General features: G+C 44.2%; 1 protein-coding gene across 3 annotated transcripts in view; it reads left to right on the forward strand.

The window, feature by feature from the left end:
* Nucleotides 1–23,471, forward strand: part of GSTCD (glutathione S-transferase C-terminal domain containing) — a 173,362-nt gene that overhangs the window by 27,483 nt on the left and 122,408 nt on the right. For all 3 annotated transcript variants that reach the window (XM_040418246.1, XM_040418245.1, XM_040418247.1), the window contains exon 2: nt 18,357–18,766. In XM_040418246.1, coding sequence (XP_040274180.1) covers nt 18,362–18,766 — 405 coding nt within the window. In that variant the 5' untranslated portion in view covers nt 18,357–18,361. The remainder of the gene's footprint in view (nt 1–18,356; nt 18,767–23,471) is intronic.

Genomic DNA, 23,471 nt, shown 5'->3' on the forward strand with positions numbered 1-23,471 from the left:
AGACAATAATAGGACATGAACTACTTTTTTGCGCAACGGCCATGCAGATAAACGGAAACGGAATGCACACGGAGTAACTTCTGTATTTTCTACAGCCCCATTGAAGTGAGTGGTTCCACATACGGTCCGCAAAAAAACGGAACAGAAGCGGAAAGAAAATACGTTTGTGTGCATGAGCCCTAAGAGAGTGGATAAAAATCTTACTGCAGCCCATATCGTTCATTCTGTCAGACATCCAGTTGTGAAGATGTTCTGTTTTTCGTACTCGGACCTGGCAAACGTATTCAAGTAGAAGGAATGATGAATAGTGTTTTCAGTGTGCATCATATGTGCGTACGGTATGGTTTATTTTTTTAAATTGAGGTTCTGTTTGTTTTTCAAAAATGTAAAATTGTTCTAAAATTGTCCTGGCAGAGAACTGGTTAAAGGGGTTCTCCTAGATTTTGATACTGATGAGCGAAGTGGAATTCAATTAGAATTTCAGGATAAATTTGGTTCGCCGCGAAGCGAATTTCCTTGTGTTTCATGGTGGCGAATCGATTTAATATGAAATAGTGTAAAAAAACAAAAATCATACTTCCATTCGCTGGCCGCCACCATCTTGATTGAAGATCTCGGCCAAAATCCTGTACGTGGTGACGACGTAATTTAGGGGCACGCGAGATTTCGCACCAGATCTTCAAGCAAGATGGCAGCATCCGGCCTGTCGCAAGCAAATGGAGGCGGTAAGACTAAGTATGATTTAAATATTTTTCTTTCTGTAAATTTTACACTATTTTTACTTTCAGATGCCGCGATCATGTATGAACGCGGCATCTGAGGGGTACAATGATGGGGAGCAGTGCTATCACAGCTCCCTGTCATTGCACCCGCTACTTACAAAAAATTGCGCTTTGTAATTCGTCCCGAAGCTAATTTTTTTGTAAGATTCAGCGAAGCAGCCAAATTGAATTTTCCAAAACTTCGTTGATCTCTACAAAATGCGTAATGCGCATTGGCGGTATCTGTGTTTTGCGGATCCACAATTTGCAGACTGCACAAACGGCTACGGCCATGTGCGTGAGTCCTAAGGTGCTTTTCGCACACAGGGTTTACCTTTTTTTTACAACGTTATTTAAAGGGGTTTTCTGAGATTTTGATCCTCTGGATAGGTCATCAGTATCTGATCAGTGTTTGAGAAGGCACCGGTGCTCCTGTAATCGCCGCAGCCTTCTCGCAGCTTACCAAGCACAGCGCCGTACATTGTATAGTGGCTGTGCTTGGTATCACGCTCAATCCCACATTGAAGTGAATGGGGTTAAGGCTACATTCACACGTCAGTATTTTTCTATATCCCGATTTTTGGTCTGTTTTTTGCGGATCCGTTGTTCCTGAAAATGTTTACATATGTCATCCGTTTTTTGCGGTTCCGCAAAAAACGGAAACATGTATAAATTTCAATAAGCAAATAAAGTTGTTTGGATTTCTTTGAAAAAAAATTCGAAAAAAAAAGTGAATAAAAGTTTATAAAATAAAAATTTAATTTCCAGGAACGGAATCCGCATAAAAGGATGACATACGTAATGACATACGAATGTCCTCCGTTTTTTGTGGATCCATTGACTTTATATTATATCAGGATTTGATCTTTGGGGAAAACAATAGGACAAGTTTTATATTTTTTCGGACATGCGGAACGGAACAACGGAAACGGACAGCACACATTGTGCTGTCCGATTTTTTCCAGGACCCATTGAAAATGAATGGGTACAGAACTGGTCCAGATCTGTTCCGCATAAAACGGAACAGATCAGGAAAGAAAAAACGGACGTGTGAATGGACCCTAAGTGTGATACCAATCACAGCCACTATACAATGTACGGCGCTGTGCTTGGTAAGCTGCGAGAAGGCTGCGGCGATTACAGGAACACCGGTGCCTTCTCAAACACTGATAAGATACTGATGACCTATCCAGAGGATCAAAATCTCAGAAAACCCCTTTAAATAACTCTGTAAAAAAAAGGTAAACCCTGTGTGCGAAAAGCACCTTAGGACTCACGCACATGGCCGTAGCCGTTTGTGCAGTCTGCAAATTGTGGATCCTCAAAACACAGATACCGCCAATGCGCATTACGCATTTTGTGGAATGGAACGTCCTGCCCTCTATAGAACAGGTTTTTTCGCAGGGAGGAACATGGACAGCATGGTGTGCTGTCTGCATATTTTGCGGCCCCATCGAAGTGAATTGGTCTGCATCCGATCCACAAAAAATGCAGATCGGATGCGGACAAAAGACACAGAGCCCTAAAAGGAATTTTCAGGAGTTCAAAAATGTTCCCTTTTTGTAGGGGTTGAGCCTAACATGTATGCTTCCTGTATTCTATGCAGATGGCACTCTAGAGATATATATATATATATATATATATATACACTCACCTAAAGAATTATTAGGAACACCTGTTCTATTTCTCATTAATGCAATTATCTACTCAACCAATCACATGGCAGTTGCTTCAATGCATTTAGGGGTGTGGTCCTGGTCAAGACAATCTCCTGAACTCCAAACTGAATGTCAGAATGGGAAAGAAAGGTGATTTAAGCAATTTTGAGCGTGGCATGGTTGTTGGTGCCAGACGGGCTGGTTTGAGTATTTCACAATCTGCTCAGTTACTGGGATTTTCACACACAACCATTTCTAGGGTTTACAAAGAATGGTGTGAAAAGGTAAAAACATCCAGTATACGGCAGTCCTGTGGGCAAAAATGCCTTGTGGATGCTAGAGGTCAGAGGAGAATGGGCCGACTGATTCAAGCTGATAGAAGAGCAACGTTGACTGAAATAACCACTCGTTACAACCGAGGTATGCAGCAAAGCATTTGTGAAGCCACAACACGCACAACCTTGAGGCGGATGGACTACAACAGCAGAAGACCCCACCGGGTACCACTCATCTCCACTACAAATAGGAAAAAGAGGCTACAATTTGCACAAGCTCAGCAAAATTGGACTGTTGAAGACTGGAAAAATGTTGCCTGGTCTGATGAGTCTCGATTTCTGTTGAGACATTCAAATGGTAGAGTCTGAATTTGGCGTAAACAGAATGAGAACATGTATCCATCCTCTGATGGCTACTTCCAGCAGGATAATGCACCATGTCACAAAGCTCAAATCATTTCAAATTGGTTTCTTGAACATGACAATGAGTTCACTGTACTAAAATGGCCCCCACAGTTACCAGAACTCAACCCAATAGAGCATCTTTGGGCTGTGGTGGAACGGGAGCTTCTTGCCCTGGATGTGCATCCCTCAAATCTCCATCAACTGCAAGATGCTATCCTATCAATATGGGCAACATTTCTAAAGAATGCTATCAGCACCTTGTTGAATCAATGCCACGTAGAATTAAGGCAGTTCTGAAGGCAAAAGGGGGTCCAACACCGTATTAGTATGGTGTTCCTAATAATTCTTTAGGTGAGTGTATATATATATATATATAGTGTATTTGTGTCATTTTTTTCCTCTAAGGATATAGCAGGGCTGGTTGTATGTTATCACTGTACTCTATGGGGGTCTGTGTTTGTCATGTGCTAGTCTATAATGCTGGTAAACACTGCCACCTAGTGACAAGTTGAATGAAGCAAATTAACCTTGCAAATTGCATCCTATAAATTAGTCATAGAAGATACCAACGTGTTACTCTCTTGGGAAAAATAATGTTTTCCATGTTCTGAAATTAAGGAAGACGACACATTTAAGGATTTTTCAATCCTCAGGTTCCGACACCATGACCTTATAGAAGGATAAGCAGTGCTTTTGTAGGTGCAGCTTTTCTCTCCTGGCAGAAGCTATCTATTACAGCTTATAGTCGGAGTCACTCTGGCTGACTTTGAGGAATACATTGTAGATGACTCTGCGGGGGCTTTGTGATCATGGCTGACTCCGGGAACACATCGGGGATGGTTCCGTATGAGGGCATTGTACGAGGGCACACTGACTGGCAGTTGCAGACCCGTGATTTATGGAAGTGGTGTATGTTATCAGTAATTGACCAGAAACTTCCACTTCCTCTTCAAATCAGGTTCTGCAGCAGCTGCTTGTATTAAAAGAAAAAATGGATCCCCTAATATCAATTATTCGGAATTTAGGAAACCGCCTCGCACCCCTCTGCTTTTATGTGGTTAGATGTCTTTGTAGTTGTATATTATGTAAAGACATGTAACATTTTAGCATAATTCTTGTCGTGATTAGATGCTTATCCTCCTGATGTTTTGTAGGTGGTGGTAGTGTCCAGATGTCTTCTCCTAATGAGTGAGGTGACCTTTGCTGCCAATCTGCCAGAGATTTCATTCCATTGTGTTAAAAATGTACCCCCACAAAATGACCCAAATGAATTGTATTTCTGCCAAAGACATTTTGCGTCTCAGAGCTTCTTTTAAATGTTATTGCATCTGTATGGCACTGGATATAGAATCCGCACCCAGTGGGAGAACAGGGCTCCTGTTACCTCCATGTTGTAGTGCAATGGCCACGGATAGTAGGGGAAGACGAGGACAACTCACTGTACATGTGCTCTCTGTTCAGGTCTGTGGGGCCATATGCCCTGCTGCCCAGTTCAAAGGCAGTGCTGAGCGAACTTGTGTTTTAAGTTTGGCGTCCAAAGTCCAGGTTATCAAAGAATCCCGTTATGGATTCCCCTACCACAGACCATAACGGAATTCGAAATCCATAACAGGATTCTTCGATAACCAGAACTTTGGATGCCGAACTTAAAACACAAAGGCTATGGCACTGGTCAGCAGGGCACTCGTCCGACACTCCATTCAAACTAATAGAGACTTAGCTAAGGCAGGATATCAAGGCCGGTGTCACACTTAATTTTTTTTTTTTCAGGCGTTTTGGCTGGATTTTTCCAGTTTTTGGTGGCGGGTGGTTTTAACCAGTTTCAGATGTTGCAATGAAGTCTTTTGGAAATGGAGAACAAACAGGTCCTTTTTTCTGTGTTGGCTTGCTTCCAACCTTAAAGGGTTTTTCCGAGATATTTAAATTGATGACCTGTCCTATGGCTAGGTCATCAGTATCTGATCGGTGGCGGTCCGACACCCTGGACTCCCGCCGATCAGCTGTTTGAGAAGGCGCCAGAACTTGCTGTAACGCCGCAGCCTTCTCACAGATTTTCCTCGGCCAGTGACATCACATTCATCGGCCTAAGAGCTGCTCAGCTTCGTAGAAGTGAATGGGACTGAGCGCGATACCAAGCACAGCTGCTATACATTGCACGGCACTGCCCTTGGTGAGCTGACAGAAAGCTACACTGATCAAGTACTGATGACAGAGACTAGGCCATCATCTTGGAAAACCCCTTTAATGAGCATTTTTTGGATCAATTTATTTATTTTATTATTATTTTTTTTTTTAATAGCAACATGCACGGGGTCTGGCATTCTTCTACCCATATTGGCTGACATTTTTCTCCTATAGACCTCTATTGTTTTTTTGTTTTTCAGCTTCAAAAAACTCATATGCAATGTCTGTTGGCGTATATAATGGCATTTTTGCATGGCACCAGTGCTTTTTTCCTCCACACAGTTCTACAGTTAATGCTTGGCAAATACTGTAATACAATAATGTATTGCTCAAAAAAGTCAAGAAGACCTTTGCCTCTTGTACATATAAGTAAACCATGGTCATGCGCTGTCCATGTTCTCCACGGACAGCAGATGTATCTATTGATTTTAATGCGTTTATTCACACATCTGTGTTTTTTTACAATGGAGGCATACACTACATCGGTTTGTGGTATGGACCAAACACGTCCATTGAAGTCTATGGGTCCATGAAGACAGCAGTGTACGTGGGAAACACATGACTCACAAGGACGAGTGAAGGAGGCGTTTGTGTGAAGAAACCTTAAACGTAGTTATGACATTGGTCACAACCCGGTGTTCGTTGTAAGGGAGCACAGGTTTCTATTGTTTCTTCCAACGTGACCAAAACCACATACGGTTTTACCGTGAATTGGTGTACTTCTACAAATCAGCTTTTGGCAACGCTACATGGACAGGTGAGGTACGTTTAAACTATGGGGGAATTTATAGTGTTAATATACAGTACACCAGCATAAGATTTTGACGCATCTCAGGAGTAGTGATGGACGAACATTGGGCAGAACGATTTGCGAATGCACGTTCGCGGCAGGCCCTATTCACTTTAATGGCAGGCGAACCTGAAAAACCTTCAGGTCATATTTGCAGCCAGCAAACACTTACTAGAAGTACACAAATAGTCCCACAACATGGACAGTGATATACCAAAGGGGGATCATTGGCAAAAATTCCCACAAAAAATATGTATTTTAATCAGGGCAATTTTTATGCTTCTTAAAGGGAAATTCTCAAAAATGTGCCCTGCTGGAGCTATTTCCTATCAGTTTGATGTATACAAATGTGCAGCATTCCACGTTTTTGTAATCTGCAGAGTCTATTAAAAAAATGCATACGTTAACAGAATTTTTTTTCTATCATGGTACTGTATGGTAAACGGACGCCACTGTACGGCATCAGTCTGAGGCATCTGTTGACGCATACATTTTTGGTATGTATTAAATGGATGGCAAAAATAGGATGTGAACCCAGCCCTAGTGTCAGAATAAGCACCAGTACACAGCGGAGCAGCGTGGCGGAGAGGGGAGGCCGCCATGTACTGACAGAGCGCTACCTGGTTCTGGTGGTCAGGGATGAGGACTGTGTTTCCCAAGGATCTTTTTCTACTGGGAAATACAGGGCACAGTATAATACACTAGAATCTATATAATATAAAGATCTTAGCCCTACCCCCGAATAATATTACAATTTGGTGGTCATTTATTATATAGAAATACGTCAATGTTAGGCTTATTTCTGACACAGATTGTGGAGCAAATGTCCTTAGCACCGCAATCTGCATATTTTTCCCTCTCATGCCAAGTCTAAAAAAGGATGACGTGGGCAGGGAAAGGGATACAGTTATGGCCATCCAGTTATTGGATACCACCGGCATACATTGACCCGATAACACCGCCATACCGTGACCGGATAAAAGGGTATAAGAGGGCACAGTACAGGGAATGACTAGGGGCACTGCACAGGGTGTGGTAAGAGGGCACAATGCAGGGTATAAGGGGGCACAGGATGGGGTGGGGGGCACAGTCATATGACCCTGTGACATTAGAAGGTCCTTATGGTAAATGCGGTTCATACGCCACCATAATGAGAGGCAGAGAAGTGAGACAAGGGTGTGATTATGTGGCTAGAGATAAAAAAAAATTTTAACTGTCGGCCAGTACAGACCCCAAAAAATAGGCAATAGGCATTCACCTGACAGCAAAGAACTTTGGATTCTGTGGCTGGAGGTACATTATGCGGTCACAGAATAAATATGTAACTGTCGGCCTGTACAGGCCCCAAAAATTAGGCATTCACCTGACATAAAAGGACTTTTATGCCGTTGTATATACTGTACATAAGGCAAGGACCATTCTTTGTTCTTGGTGGTGACGGATATGTGTGGGCTGGCATGAGGAAATTAAATTACACATGGTCATCACAGGTGTTAAAATCCTCCGAGATCCATGCATCATTCATTTTTAAAACTGTGAGATAGTCCACGCTGTCGTGAGCTAGGCGAGTGCGCTTATCGGTCACGATCCCCCTGCTGCGCTGAACGTCCTTTCGGACAGGACACTCGACGAGGGGCAAGCTAAGACTTCCATGGCAAATTGTGCCTGCTCTGGCCACAGGTCAAGCCTGCACACCCAGTAGTCAAGGGGTTCCTCGCTTCTCAGAGCGTCCACATTGGCCGTTAACCCGATGTAGTCGGACACCTGACGGTCTAGGCGTTCCCTGAGGCTGGATCTGGAGGGCGGCTGTCGATGGGTTGGCTGCAAGAATGATCTCATATCCGAAGTAACCAACACATCTTTTTGAAGGTGCGGTAGGATTAGTACCCGCACCTGTTTCGCTGTGGGTGGAAATTCCTCTGCCAGTGCCCGCAACAGCAGAATGCAGCATCTCTCGCAGCAAGGCCTGGAAATGCTGCATTCTGACAGCCCTCTGTGATGCTGGTAACATGTCCGCCATTTTGTGTTTGTACCGGGGGTCTAAGTACGTTGCCACCCAGTACAGGTCCTTGACCTTTATGCTTTTTATACGGGGGTCCCTCTTCAAACACTGGAGCATGAAGGCCCCCATTTGCACTAAATTTAAAGCGGTGGAGCACCCTGGCTCCTGCTCATCGCCCAGGAGAATGTCATCCTCGGTCTCCTCCCCCCAGCCACGGACAACACCAGGGATCCCTGAAAAGTTTAAATCCTGCTCTTATTGCTCCTCCTCCTCCCCCCAGCCACCATCCTCCTCTGACTCCTCTTCAGACTCCTGCTGACTTGTCTCAGATGTAGCCTCTCCCCCCTGGGAATTCATTCAGCATTGTGACTTCCTCATCTTCCAGCTCCTGCTCCTCGACGGCTTGATCAATGACACAACGCAATGCACGCTCCAGAAAGAAGGCATAAGGTACGATATCACTGATGGTGCCCTGGCTGCGACTGACCAGTTTGGTGATCTCATCAAATGGCCGCAGAAGTCTGCATGCGTTGCACATGAGCAGCCACTGGTGCGGTGAAAAGAAACCAAGCTCCCCAGAACCTGTCCTGCCGCAGAGTTCGTACAGGTAGTCGTTAACGGCACGTTTCTGCTGGAGCAGCCTATCAAGCATATACAAGGTGGAGTTCCAGCGCGTCGGGCAGTCACAAATCAGATGTCTGACGGGCAAGTGGTGTCGCCGCTGAACGTCAGCAAGGCGAGCCATGGCCGTGTAAGATCTTCTAAAATGGCCAGAGATTTTCTTGGCCTGCCGCAAGACGTCCTGGACCCCGGGATATTTGGCAATGAATCGCTGCAAGACTAAGTTCCGGACGTGTGCCATGCACGGCACGTGTGTCATTTTGACCTGTTTCAGCGCGTTCAGCAGATTGGCACTGTTGTCGCACACCACTTTACCCACTGTCAAATTGAGCGGGGTTAGTAACTGATCGGCCTGTGACCACAGAGCTGAAAGCAGTGCAGGACCGGTGTGGCTCTTGGCTTCCAGGCACAACAGCCGCAGCACAGCATGGCAATGTCTCACCTGGCACGTCGAATAGGTTCTGGGGAGCTTGCGGGGTGCAGTGGAAGAGGCGGTAGCAGTGGAAAAGGATGAGTCAGCCAATGAGGAGACGGAGGAGGAGAATAAGAGGCCGGCCTGCATGCACGCTGATTATGGCCATATAGTTAAGGGATGCCCTTCTGGGAGAAATATTTTCTTCCGGGGACCTTCCATTGCGGTGTGCCAATGGCCACAAATTTTCTAAAGGCCTCCGAGTCCTCCAATTTATATGGCAGTAGTTGGCGGGCTAGCAGTTCCGACAAGCCAGCGGTCAGCCGTTGGGCAAGAGGATTATTATTTTGTGGACGCAGGTATATGGAAAACCTCTATCACTATTTTGTGGAAGCTGATATATGGCAGGCCTTAATCAGTTGTTAGTTGAAGCTGGTATATCACCCTTGAGCAGTAATTTTGTGGACGCAGGTATATGGAAAACCTCTATCGCTATTTTGTAGAACTTGATATATGACAGGCCTCAATCAGTTGTTAGTTGAAGCTGGTATATCACCCTCGAGCTGTAATTTTGTGGACGCAGGTATATAGAAAACCTCTATCACTATTTTGTAGAAGTTGATATATGGAAGGCCTCAATCAGTTGTTAGTTGAAGCTGATATATCACCCTCAAGCAGTAATTTTGTGGACGCAGGTATATGGAGAACCTCTATCACTATTTTGTGGAAGCTGATATATGGCAGGCCTCAATCAGTTGTTAGTTGAAGCTGATATATCACCCTCAAGCAGTACGGTAATTTTGTGGACGTAGATATATGGAAAACCTCTATCACTATTTTGTGGAAGCTGATAGATCGCAGCCCTCAATCAGTATTTTCTGGAAGCATACAAATGCACTATAATATACTTTCTATGTTAGAAAGTATATTATAAGTATATCACACCCCTCTGTGTATCACTCCTATCGATAGCAAAACGTTACCAGTCCTTAAAAGGACTTTTGTGGCCCTATTAGCTAGCGTTTGGTGTCCCTAAGTTCCTAACAGCCTGTACCTGCACCTAAATGCAACCTCTCCCTACACTGGCAAAACACATAATGCAAAATGGCTGCCAGATCGGGTTCTGTTATAGGGTTGGGGGTGTGTCCATGTGCTGAAACGTCTCAATTGGCTGTCCTGCCCCCCCTGATGGATTTGTCATGGGTCAAAGTTCGGCGCAATGCAAAAGAATATGATGCGCGTGAACATTGCCATATGTTTGCATGTTCGGCGGATCGCGAAAGCGCAAAGTTCTCCGGGCGAACCACAAGGCCATCACTACTCAGGAGTTCCTTGCAGCAGAAACCGAAACCTTTGCCAGCTAGGAGCTAATGTTGATTTCTGGTGGAATTCACACTAGTTTTCTGGTGCAAGTAATATTACTTTTAGCCACATAAAAAAAAACTTGTTAGCGCAATGTAAATGGGGGGGAAAAAATCACACATTTTAATCCAAAATTAGCATCTATCCTATGCCAAAAAACTGGCGTAGAGGCCTTAATAAATTCCCCCTTTGTGCTTGACCGTCCAAGCCAACTATATTGTAAAACATTGGCAATGTGCAGCAAAATAATGCTAAATGTATGGGCATCCTGACCTGCGCACTATGGAAAGGAAAAGGTTAAAACAACCTACAAATGAGGCCAGCGCGCCCAATAATGGCTTGGGGTCTGTGTCTGTAGAGTATGGAATTTTTAACCCTATTATTTCCACACCTAGTGAACTTGCCACCGCCATGCATTTCCAGATGTAGATATTGAATTTCCTACTGCCCACAGTGAGGCCACCACCAAAGACCGTGGCCCCTGATCTGTAATGTCAGTCCTCTGTAATTGTAACACTAAGCATGTGCTTCGGAGGTCCATGTAATCCACCACCGTTTCATAGCATGCAGCCTATAAATTCCCCATAAACACTGCTTCGTGTGGCGCTGCTGGAATTTAATAACTAATCGCCGGTAGTCCGCTATTCTGAGAAGGAGAAATAAACACTGGCAGAGCAGATTGATTTTTTTTCTTTCTTTCTGTGTACAGCGGTGGTGAAGCTTAATTCTAAGAATGTATGAAAGACATGGTTTTATATTCCCAGAAATGGAATCCAATTTTAGATAATCCATAGGACAAAGCAGCTGCACCATGTGCGTCAGGCTTTGTATTGATAAGCATGTCTAGAATACATTATTACAGGGCGGCATAGCTGGCAGCGGCGCGAGCATCCACATTTTATAGTGAAGCAGTGTACCTTACCTAGCTTCTGCGTTGTACGGGCTGCCTCTCCCGTCCAGACATTGGGCATGAGGAGAGACAGCTGGTGAGACAACTGTCCGACAGTGAGTATCGTGCTTGATATTTGCTGGGTGTAGGACTGTTACCTCACCAACTGTCTCTTTCGGAGTGCAATGGCATCTCTCCAAGCCCAGTGTCAGATGAGGGGGAGAGTACACCTGGTCAGCCCCTTTAAAGGAAATGTGTCATCAGAAAATGACCTGCTGTTTAAATCACGTTTTTATGTTTAACATATTCTTAACCCCTTAAGGACCAGGCTATTTTTCACCTTAAGGACCAAACAGATTTTTGCAAATCTGACGTGTCACTTTGTGTGGTGATAACTTTGGAACACTTTTACTTATCCAAGCCATTCTGAGATTGTTTTCTCGTGACACATTGTACTTCATGATAGTCAAAATTTGAGTCAATATATTTCACCTTTATTTATGAAAAAATCCCAAATTTACCAAAGATTTGCAAAAATTCTGAATTTTCCAAATTTTTATTTCACCACTTTTAAAACAGAAAGTGATACCTCGTAAAATATTTATTACTTAACATTCCCCATATGTCTACTTTATGTTGGCATCATTTTGTAAATGGTTGATAAAAAAAAATGGTTGCACAACATCTCACATACAAACAATAGAGCTGAGAAATGAAAATCATTCTAAATTAAAGTGGTATTATACCTACTATAAATGGAAAAGTAGAAGCTCTTTGCGCACATTTTTGATCAAACATGTGTCGGGGCCATCTACCAGGCGTCAAGGTGGCTTCCGCAGATGGGTACCTAACACTAATATACCGCCTCTCTTGGACTTAGGCTACTTTCACATTTGCGGCAGAGGGATCCGGCAAGCAGTTCTGTCGCCGGAACTGCCTGCCATATCAGGCAATCTGCATGCAAACGGACAGCATTTGTAGACGGATCCGGATGCGGATCCATCTTACAAATGCATTGCAAGAACGGATCCGTCTCTCCAGATGTCATCCGTAGAACGGATCCGGCATTATGGTATTTTTAATGCCGGATCCGGCACTAATACATTTCAATGTAAATTAATGCCGGCTCCAGCATTCCGGCAACTGATTATTTTCCGGTATTGAACCCCTATGACGGAACTCAGTGCCGGAAAAGAAAAACGCTAGTGTGAAAGTACCCTTACCTAAGCCTACAATTTTCAAAGCAGTGTAGGAACCAGCAAAGTATAAATGTAGCTGGTTCCTACACTGCCCTGAAAATTGCAGGCTTAGGTAAGTCCAAAAGAGGCAGTATATTAGTGTTAGGTACCTATCTGCGGAAGCCACCTTGACGCCTGGTAGATGGGCCCGACACAAGTTTGATCAAATATGTGCGATAAGAGCTTCTATTAACTCATTTATAGTCGGTATTGTACCACTTTTATTTAGAATGACCCCCATTTCTTAGCTCTATTGTTTGTATGTATAAGGCCTCCTGCACACGACCGTTGTGTGCACCCGTGGCTGTTGTGCCGTTTCCCTTTTTTTTTCGCGGATCCATTGACTTTCAATGGGTCCGTGGAAAAATCGGAAAATGCACCGTTTTGCAGCCGCATCCGTGAGCCGTGTTTCCTGTCCTATTTTTTTTGACGGACAACGGTTCACGGACCCATTCAAGTCAATGGGTCCGTGAAAGAACACGGATGCACACAAGATTGGCATCCGCGTCCGTGATCCGTGGCCGTAGGTTACTTTCATACAGACGGATCCGAAGATCCGTCTGCATAAAAGCTTTTTCAGAGATGAGTTTTCACTTCGTGAAAACTCATATCCGACAGTATATTCTAACACAGAGGCGTTCCCATAGTGATGTGGACGCTTCTAGTTAGAATATACTACGAACTGTGTACATGACTGCCCCCTGCTGCCTGGCAGCACCCGATCTCTTACAGGGGGCTGTGATCCGCACAATTAACCCCTCAGGTGCTGCACCTGAGGGGTTAATTGTGCATATCATAAACCCCTATAAGAGATCAGGGGCTGCCAGGCAGCAGGGGGCACACCCCCCTCCCTCCCCATTTTTTATTTCATTGGTGGCCAGTTCGGCCCCACCCTCTATTGTAATATCATTGGTGGCCAGTGTGGCCTCCCCGCCCCCCCCCCTCCCTTTATTGTATTATCATTGGTGGCCAGTGTGCGCCCCCCCCCTCCCTCCCTCTATTGTATTATCATTGGTGGCCAGTGCGGCCCCCCTCCCTCTATTGTAATATCATTGGTGGCCAGTGTGCGGCCTCCCCCGGCCCCAACCCCTCCATCCCTTTATTGTATTATCATTGGTGGCCAGTGTGCGCCCCCCCCCGGCCCCCCCTCCCTCTATTGTATTATCATTGGTGGCCAGTGTGCGCCCCCCCCCCCCCGGCCCCCCTCTATTGTATTAATATCATTGGTGGCCAGTGTGCGGCCTCCCCCCCCGATCATTGGTGGCAGCGGAGATTCCGATCGGAGTCCCATTTTAATCGCTCTGGGGCTCCGATCGGTAACCATGGCAACTAGGACGCTACTGCAAGCCTGGTTGCCATGGTTACTTAGCAATATTACAATATTAGAAGTATCATACTTACCTGCTGCGCTGTCTGTGACCGGCCGGGAGCTCCTCCTACTGTAAGTGACAGATCATTAAGCAATGCGCCGCACAGACCTGTCACTTACCAGTAGGAGGAGCTCCCGGCCGGTCACAGACAGCGCAGCAGGTAAGTATAATGCTTCTAATATTGTAATATTGCTAAGTAACCATGGCAACCAGGCCTGCAGTAGCGTCCTGGTTGCCATGGTTACCATTCGGAGCCCCAGAGCGATTAAACTGGGACTCCGATCGGAATCTCCGCTGCCACCAATGATCCGGGGGAGGGGAGGCCGCACACTGGCCACCAATGATATTAATACAATAGAGGGGGGGCCGCACACTGGCCACCAATGATAATACAGTAAAGGGAGGGAGGGGGAGGCCGCACACTGGCCACCAATGATATTACAATAGAGGGAGGGGGGCCGTACTGGCCACCAATGATATTACAATAGAGGGAGGGGGGGGGGGGCCGCACTGGCCACCAATGAAATTAAAACTGCCTGGCAGCCCCTGATCTCTTATAGGGGGCTATGATATGCACAATTAACCCCTTAGATGCAGCACCTGAGGGGTTAATTGTGCGGATTACAGCCCCCTGTAAGAGATCGGGTGCTGCCAGGCAGCAGGGGGCAGTCATGTACACAGTTCGTAGTATATTCTAACTAGAAGCGTCCCCATCACTATGGGAATGCCTCTGTGTTAGAATATACTGTCGAATATGAGTTTCACGATCTAACTCATATCCGACAGTATATTCTAACATAGAGGCGTTCCCATGGTGATGGGGACGCTTCAAGTTAAAATATACCATCGGATTGGAGAAAACTCCAATCCGATGGTATAATAGGGACTCCTGACTTTACATTGAAAGTCAATGGGGGTCGGATCCGTTTGAAATTGCACCATATTGTGTCAACGTCAAACGGATCCGTCCCCATTGACTTGCATTGTAATTAAGGACGGATCCGTTTGGCTCCGCACGGCCAGGCGGTGCGTGGATCCTCCAAAAATCAAAAATCAAGGAAGACCCACGGACGAAAAAACTGTCACGGACCAACGGAACCCCGTTTTGCGGACTGTGAAAAAATACTGTCGTGTGCAGGAGGCCTAATAATGTGCAGCCATTTTATTATCAACCATGTTTGCTTGATGGATATGCACCTGTGATTATATATATGAATGTGCTAGTCTAAATTTTCTTGTAGTATATATTGAGGGTAGTGCCTCTTTTAGACTGAGCAACGCCTATCTGCCTGGGGCTTCTGAACAGAGTATAAATGTAGCTGGTTCCTACACTGCCCTGAAATTGTAGGCTTAGGTAAGTCCAAGAGAGGCGGTATATTAGTGTTAGGTACCCATCTGCGGAAGCCACCTTGACGGCTGGTAGATGGGCCAGACACACGTTTGATCAAAAATGTGCGCAAAGAGCTTCTATTTTTCCATTTATAGTAGGTATAATATCACTTTAATTTAGAATGATCCCCATATCTCAGCTCTATTGTTTGTATGTGAAATGTTGTGCAGCCATTTTTTTATCGACCATGTTTGCTTGATGGATATGCACCTGTGACTATGAATATGAATGTGCTAGTTAAAATTTTCTTGTAGTATCATTTTGTAAATGTCATTTTATTTTTTTAGGACATTAGAAGGCTTAGAATTTTAGAAGCAATTCTTAAAATTTTTAAGAACATTTCCAAAACCCACTTTTTAAGGACCAGTTCAGGTCTGAAGTCACTTTGTGGGACTTACATAGTGGAAACCACCCATAAATGGCCCAATAGTAGAAACTACACCCCTCAACTTAATCAAAACTGATTTTACAAACTTTGTTAACCCTTTAGGTGTTCCACCAGAATGAAAGGAAAATGGAGATTACATTTCTAAATTTCACTTTTTTGGCAGATTTTCCATTTTAATCCATTTTTTTCTTTAACACATCGAGGGTTAACAGCCAAACAAACCGTAATATTTATTACCCTGGTTCTGCGGTTTACATAAACACCCCACATGTGGTCATAAACTGATTTAAGGACACACAGCAGGGCGCAGAAGAAAAGGAACGCCATATGGTTTTTTATGCAGATTTTGCTGAACTGGTTTTTAGATGCCATGTCCCATTTGAAGCCCCCCTGATGCACCTTTACAGTAGAAACTCCCCAAAAGTGACCCAATTTTGGAAACTAGGGGATAAGGTGTATTTTGGTGTGCATATGATTTTTAATTGCTCTATATTACATTTTTTGTGAGGCAAGGTAACCAAAAAATGGCACAGTTTTAATTTTTTATTTTTTACAGCATTCATTTGACAGGGTAGATCATGGTATTTTTATAGAGCAGGTTGTTACGGACGCAATGATATCAAATATGTCTACTTTCGTTGTTTGTTTCAGTTTTACATAATAAAGCATTTTTTTAAAAGAAATTATGTTTTTGTGTCTCCATTTTCTGAACGCCATATTTTTTTAATTTTTTTGCTGATCGTCTTGTGCAGGGGCTCGTTTTTTGCAGAAAGAGTTGACGTTTTTATTGGTACCATTTTTGGGTACATATGATTTGGTGACAGTTTTATTGGTGCTATTTTGGGGGCATATGCCTTTTTGATCGCTTGGTGTTGCAATTTTGTGATGTAAGGTGACAAAAAAATTGCTTTTTTGGGCACAATTTTTTTTTACGGTGTTCAGCTAGGGGTTAGGTCATGTGATATTTTTATAGAGCTGGTTGTTACAGACGCGGCAATACCTAATTTATTTACTTTTTTGTTTATTTCACTTTAACACAATAATAGCAGAGTTTTGAAGCAAAAAAAAAAATCATATTTTAGTGTCTCCATTGTCTGAGAGTCAGTTTTTTTATTTTTTGACCGATTGTCTTATGTAGGATCTCATTTTTTTCTGGATGAGATGATGGTTTGATTGGTACTATTTTGGGGGGAATACGCCTTTTTAATCACTTGGTGTTGCAATTTTTGTGATATAAGGTGACAAAAAATGGCTTTTTTTGGCCCTTTTTTTTATGGTCTTCACCTGAGGGGTTAGATCATGTGATATTTTTATTGAGCTGGTTGTTATGGACGTGGCGATACCTAATATGTCTCCTTTTTATATTTCACACAATAATAGCATTTTTGAAACAATAAAAATAATTTTTTATTATAAAATCTGGGGAAAGGGGTATTTTTTTTAAATTTTTTTACTTGAAACTTTTTTTCTTTTATTTTATTAAAAACACATTTTTTTTTAAACTTTATATTTGTCCCACTCTGGGATTTCAACTTTTTGGGGTCTGATCCCCTCTGCAATGCATTACAATACATCTGTATTGTAATGCATTGCCTGTTAGTGTATGACACTGAGTCATACACCAACAGCTTGCCTAGGAGACGAGCCTGAAGCTGGATCTCCTGGGCACCCGTAGATGGCAGGTACCGATGCCGTGCAAGGCATTGCGTAGCCTCTGCATGGCATCGGACTGCCTTGTCACCCATTGGGTACCTCCCACAGCAGAGCGGGGATACGATGGGCTCCCTTACCCGCCGCAAACTCCTTCTATGTCGCGGTCAGCACTGACCGCGGCATAGAAGGGGTTAATCCACCGGCATCGCTGTAAACAGCCATGCATGTACGGCCGAATGCGTTCTGGCACAGCTTCCCCCGTCGTACATGTACGGCGTTAAGAGGTTAAAGAATTCTTGATGATGTTATTTTTTGATTTTCCATGTCCTATATTAAAAAATAAATAAATAATAAAATCCTGTGGTTTTTGCACTGGCCACTCAGAATAATAATAGGCGCCACTTCTTGGTCTGTACATATCACTTCACTGCAGTTATCTGCTTATCTATACACAGAGGTGATAGCATTACAGGCAGGATTAGAATGACAGATAAGACACAAACCTCTATTCACAATGGGTGATTGTCAAATATTATCTATTCCTTCATTTGTACAATGACCTCTGCACAGGTCACAGAACATGCCCAGAAAACTCTCCCATAGAAGTCAGTGAGGTTCCCTCCTGACCATTGTGTCTATGGCCCATGGGGCTGCCAGAAAGCAATTTTCTTAATCCTTTCTAAATGCTGTTAAGAACAGCTCAAGCAAGATGGCCGCCCCCATAATCATGTTCAGGAAATAGAATAAAAACATCTGCAATCAGAAAATAAAAACAGAATAAAGGACATGTGTATCTATCTGATTTTAACTGGCATCAACCCCCTTCCTTCTTGCAGTTTTATTGTCCGTATGCTCCAGGAGCATGGTTTAGCAAATAGTTTGCTAGCCTGTTCAGCTTCTTGAAGGAGTGTTCCAGTTTATAATTTTAATTCTTTTTTTCTCCGATTTGCCATTGCAGGAAACATGAAGGATACAGATACTGAAGAACTTTATCTAGATTGTGACCTTCACCGTGAGGACACCGTGCTTCCTCTTCATACATCCATTGTACTGTTCTTGATGTCTTATTGTGACTGTAAGACTTTTACAACTTTTCTAGTGGTACCAGAAGACGACCACAGGATTCCTCAGCGAGGTTTGTTCCCAAGTAAACTGGACGTCTCCATCATTTCCAGAAAAGATCTTCCAGCAATTGCTCAGAGCTGTCGCCTGCCTGCGGTTATTGAGGCTTCTGGCGCATTCTGCAGAGCAGGTCTGGCGGTGGTACTTAGACACATCATACAGAAAACACACAGTGCAGATCCCTCCAGGAAGGACGTGCTTGAACTTCTAGGGTTTAAAAAGACCTGTTTAAAGGCATGTGCTGAGGTAAGTTTTAACATGTTCATCTCATGTGAGGTTCTGAGTAGATGTAGGACATTGGGGCCTTTATAGGAACTTCCTGAAATTTCATTTGCAATTTGGTTTTCACTAGAATATGGCAAAATGTATTCATGTTTGGCCCTTGGATATCAATAATATGCTCAGTTTGTGCCAGCCAATGGTAGGCAATGCCAGGAGACTCCTATACTGCTCCGAACTGGTTCAACAGTCAGGCGGATCTCTTCATTAAGGGTATGCCCTGGGGTTGTTTCGGGTATCAATAGTAAAAACGAAAATGTCACTAAATATGTAGCTGTAGGTTTGTGCTGCAGATCTCCGATGTGATGTGGGTAGATGTCACAGAATCCGATAAATAAATAGCATAGAAGATGCCCGGGCGATTTTTGTGCATGGCACGTCTGTGACTTTTATGCTTTTAACAAGTTTACGCTTGTAAGTACAATAAACCCTTTGAATATATGGTGGTAGTCAGTCTACAGGAGTGTCGACCAAAGGAGGGATACTATTGTGTCAAATCTGGTGATCCCTGCCTTTGTGTCTTTTCCATTTTAACCCCTTGCTGAGGAAGGAGGTGGTGTTTGAAAGAAGCACGATCTTCTATGCTATTTATTTGTTTCGGGTATCGAATTTTCGATACCCAATCGATACTTTTGCCTGGTATCGACCTCGATACCAGGATTTGCCTTTTTTCGATACTAGGCTTTGCTATTGCCCAGTCTAGTATCAGAGAACAATGAGCGCGCTGCCACCAATGAGGAGAGAGGGGCGGGCGCACTGCATCACCAATGAAAGTAAATGTTTAATACAAATCCCTGGGGCGGGTGCTGAAAGGGAGCTGCAATTAGTGGCAGTTAAACCCTCAGGTGCTGTACCCGCCTCCTGTATTAAATGTTAATTATATTATCATTGGTGGCGCAGTGCACCCTCCTCCCCAGTATTAAAATCATTGGTGGTGCAGTGCGCCCCCTCCCCTCAACCCCCCCAATATTAAAATCATTAGTGGCGCAGTGCGACCTCTCACCTCAACCCCCCCAGTATTAAAATCATTGGTGATGCAGTGCGCCCCCACCCCTCAACCCTCCCCCCCCCAGTATCAAAATCATTGGTGGCGCAGTGTGCCCCCTCCTTCCCACCCCCAGTATTAAAATCATTGGTGGCAGTGGCCACAGGGTCTCCCCCCCTCCTCCTCATTGGTGTCAGCGGCAGCTTCTGATCAGAGCCCCAGCAGTGTAATCCTGGGGCACCAATTGGTTACCATGGCAGCCAGGACGCTATTGAAGCCCTGGCTGCCATTAAGCTCCCTGCTGCTGTGTGTACTATGCACAGGGCAGCAGGGACAGTGTTAGGTCCTATTCACCCTAGTAGCTCTCTGTCAGGGTAAATAGGACAAGGGATTAAAAGATCTCATGTTCTGGCCGCTAAGGGGGGAAATAGTTATATTAAAAAAAATTAGCAAAATATAAATCCCTTTCCTATCTTTACATATAAAATATATAAACAATAAATAAATAAACATATCACATATCGCCACATCTGAAAAGTCCAAACTATTAAAAAATTAAAAAAATGTCCTATGCGGTGAACGCCGTAACAGAAAAAAATTTTAATAAAAACTGCGCGATTCCCAATTGGATTGGACTGTTCTATTATGGGCCGGACATTCCATAAAATGCGGAATGCACGCAGCTTTTTTTGGTGTTTTATTTTTTTTCGCGTGGTATGGAATGGTATCCATCCGAATGGTATCGAGTATCGCAATACTTTTTTATGGTATCGAAACCGAATAAAAATTTTGGTATCGGAACAACCCTAGTATGCTCACATATAGTGTTTGAGGTGTGGTTAAAACAGCCTAGGAATTGAAGACATTGATGATACTGTTGCGATTCTTAAAGGTAAAACACATGGGCCACATAAAAAGGCTCCCAAAACACATTGGATTTCGTCCACTGCTGTATTGATGTGGTTTCAACCATACCACTATTGCTTACGTGAACATACAGCAATCCGAACCCGATCCGCTCAACCCTAATCCCAACCCCTGCAGTGTCCTCAGTATATATTATACACCCCCACAGTGCCTCCAGTGTCAATAATAGCCACCATATTGCCCCCGTATCTATAATGGCCCCTCTGTAGTGCCCCACTTTCTATAATGGCCCCAATATATATACCCCCCCCCCCCCAGAGTGCTCCCTTTATATAAAATGCCCCCAATGGTGCCCTCCATTGGGGACATTTCCACTGAGTCCGAAAAAACTAAAATGATAAAAAAAAAACAACTCATCCACTTAAACACGAGGGATCACTCATTCTGCACTGGAGGGAGTAGGACCTGACACTCCCAACGTCACGACGTTGGGAACGTCAGGTCCTGCTCCGTCCAGTGCAAAGCGATTGTTCCCTCGCATTTAAGTGGGTGAGCTCAATATTCTCTTTTTTTTATTTTAACCTCTGAATGGCACTTTTACCCATTTTTCACGGCCTTTAGACGGGTGTACTCCTGTCTAAATCGGGCCCTTTGATTTCAGAGGACACATGCTATTTTTGACTGCTGCTATTCACTGGCCATTAAAGAAACCACCCATAGAATAGCCTCATAGACTTCTATTGGTTCTGAAAACGGCTGCGCGACGGCTGTTTTTCCCGTTTGTGTGAATGTAGCCTTAGAATGAAGCAAATCTGGCCATAACGTGATTGGCTTGGCGACCGGTATTCAGCTGATATTGCTGGGGACGCGCCGTGCTCCCCCTCATTCATGCCATCTATTCAGGTGAATGGCCGCCCATGTAGTATATGATTGTGCTGTGTCTTTCTAGCACTCTGACTCACAGAGGGCGTCCCCTCTGTAGCTTACATAATCCATAAATTCACACTTGGCATTTTGCCACTTTTCTGTCCAACCAGAAAACTGATGTCACATGAATATTAATCTGTAAAAATCACATTTTTGGAAACCACGCATCTATTAAGACAATTATTCAGTGAGTTCCCTTTAATTAATATGAATGAATTAATAACTTTTGTCTGTGATGATGAGACGTATGCAGAGACATTGTAGCTCGGTAGGTGTTTATATGTCTCATAGCAGCCAGTTCTTCAACGTTCATGTACACGGGTAAAATCCAGGCGGACATGCTGGAACAGACGTCGCCTAGCCTGTAGAAACTCTACCTTAATTAACCTCTAATTATGTCTACTGTGCTACACTTGCATCTGTCTGCCACGTCAGGTACTAATCTCTTCAGACTGTAGAAGAAATGTTTTGTCTCACATCCCAGCATTGGATTTCTGAAAATGTCTCCTTCTGCATTAGGATGGACTTGTCAGATGTTTGTTATTGCAGTTGTCAGGTGCCAGCTTCCCTGGACAACATATTGGTTCCGTCTAGGGGATAATGTCATGGAAATAATTCAATTCTCCACTTCAGATGACATCATCTGAAGAGGAAAAATGGGACAGTATACATGGGTGGTGACCTAAAATACTGTACTACACACTTAGGTTCCTTTTATCAGAATCCTCGTTCTTTTGAAACCGATCCTCAGTGCCATTCTAACTGGCAAATGGAGGGCTTTGGCTCACATTGTGGGGGCATGCTGGTTGCCAATGTAGGGTTGTGGATGACACTGGGAGACAGGAGTTAAAGGGGTTATCCAATGTCTCCAACTGCCCACCCATGTGCCGGGCCCCGCTCCCTGCACCGCTCCTGGTCCCCTCACTGCCACTGCTTCCCCCTGTACACGGATAAAAACATCCGGTGTCGGGGGGAGAGAGCAGCCAATGGCAGACGGGCATGAGCCTCCCTAGCATTGCGGGTGACGCTAGGGAGGCTCGTCCCCGCCCTCAACTGCCATTGGCTGCTCTTCCCCCCAATACCGGATTTTTTTATCCGTGTACAGGGGGAAGCGGCGGTGCAGGGAGCAGGATAAGTATATTACCTGTGAGGGGCCCGGCACATAGGGGGCAGTTGGAGACATTGGATAAGCCCTTTAAGGCTGACGCTAGGGAGCATTCTTGCTAATAGTGGATGTGGTGGCTAACAGTATGGTGGTGTTGTGGTGGACACTGATGGACAGAGGCTCGCATTTGAGGGAATTTAGATGATGGGGAGCCTGTCGATGTTGCTGTGGTAGACCCTATTGTATACAACTGCCTCCAACACTCATTTTACATTTTTTAAGCACCTATAAAAATGGCTCCATAGATATAATGAATATTGTGTGTAGCTACGTACAGGGTCTTCATTTGTTCTGCTTTTTCATAGGAATATCAAAAGTTAACATCGATAAATGTAAATACCATATTTTTTGCTTTATAAGAAGCACCTGATGATAAGATGCACCTAGGTGTTAGAGGAGGAAAATAAGATTATTTTTTTTCCCATCAGACCTCAGAACAAACCCCAATCTTCATCAGACTTCAGATCAGATCCCCTATATCAAACCTCAGATCAGATCTCAGATCAGATCCCCATATCAAACCTCAGATCAGACCCCTATTTCAGATGTCAGACCAGACCTCCATTGCAGACCCCCATCAGAGATGAAATAAATAAATTAGCTTACCTCTCCTGCTCCACCACTACTCTGCAGATCTGACAGTCTCACTGGTCCTCTCTGGGTCCGCTCTGCACTGTGACCTGACTGTGTACAACGCCAGTTCATAGAGTGTGTGCGCTGTACGCAGT

This window comes from Bufo bufo, chromosome 2 (assembly GCF_905171765.1).
Source record: "Bufo bufo chromosome 2, aBufBuf1.1, whole genome shotgun sequence".
Lineage (NCBI taxonomy): Eukaryota > Metazoa > Chordata > Amphibia > Anura > Bufonidae > Bufo > Bufo bufo.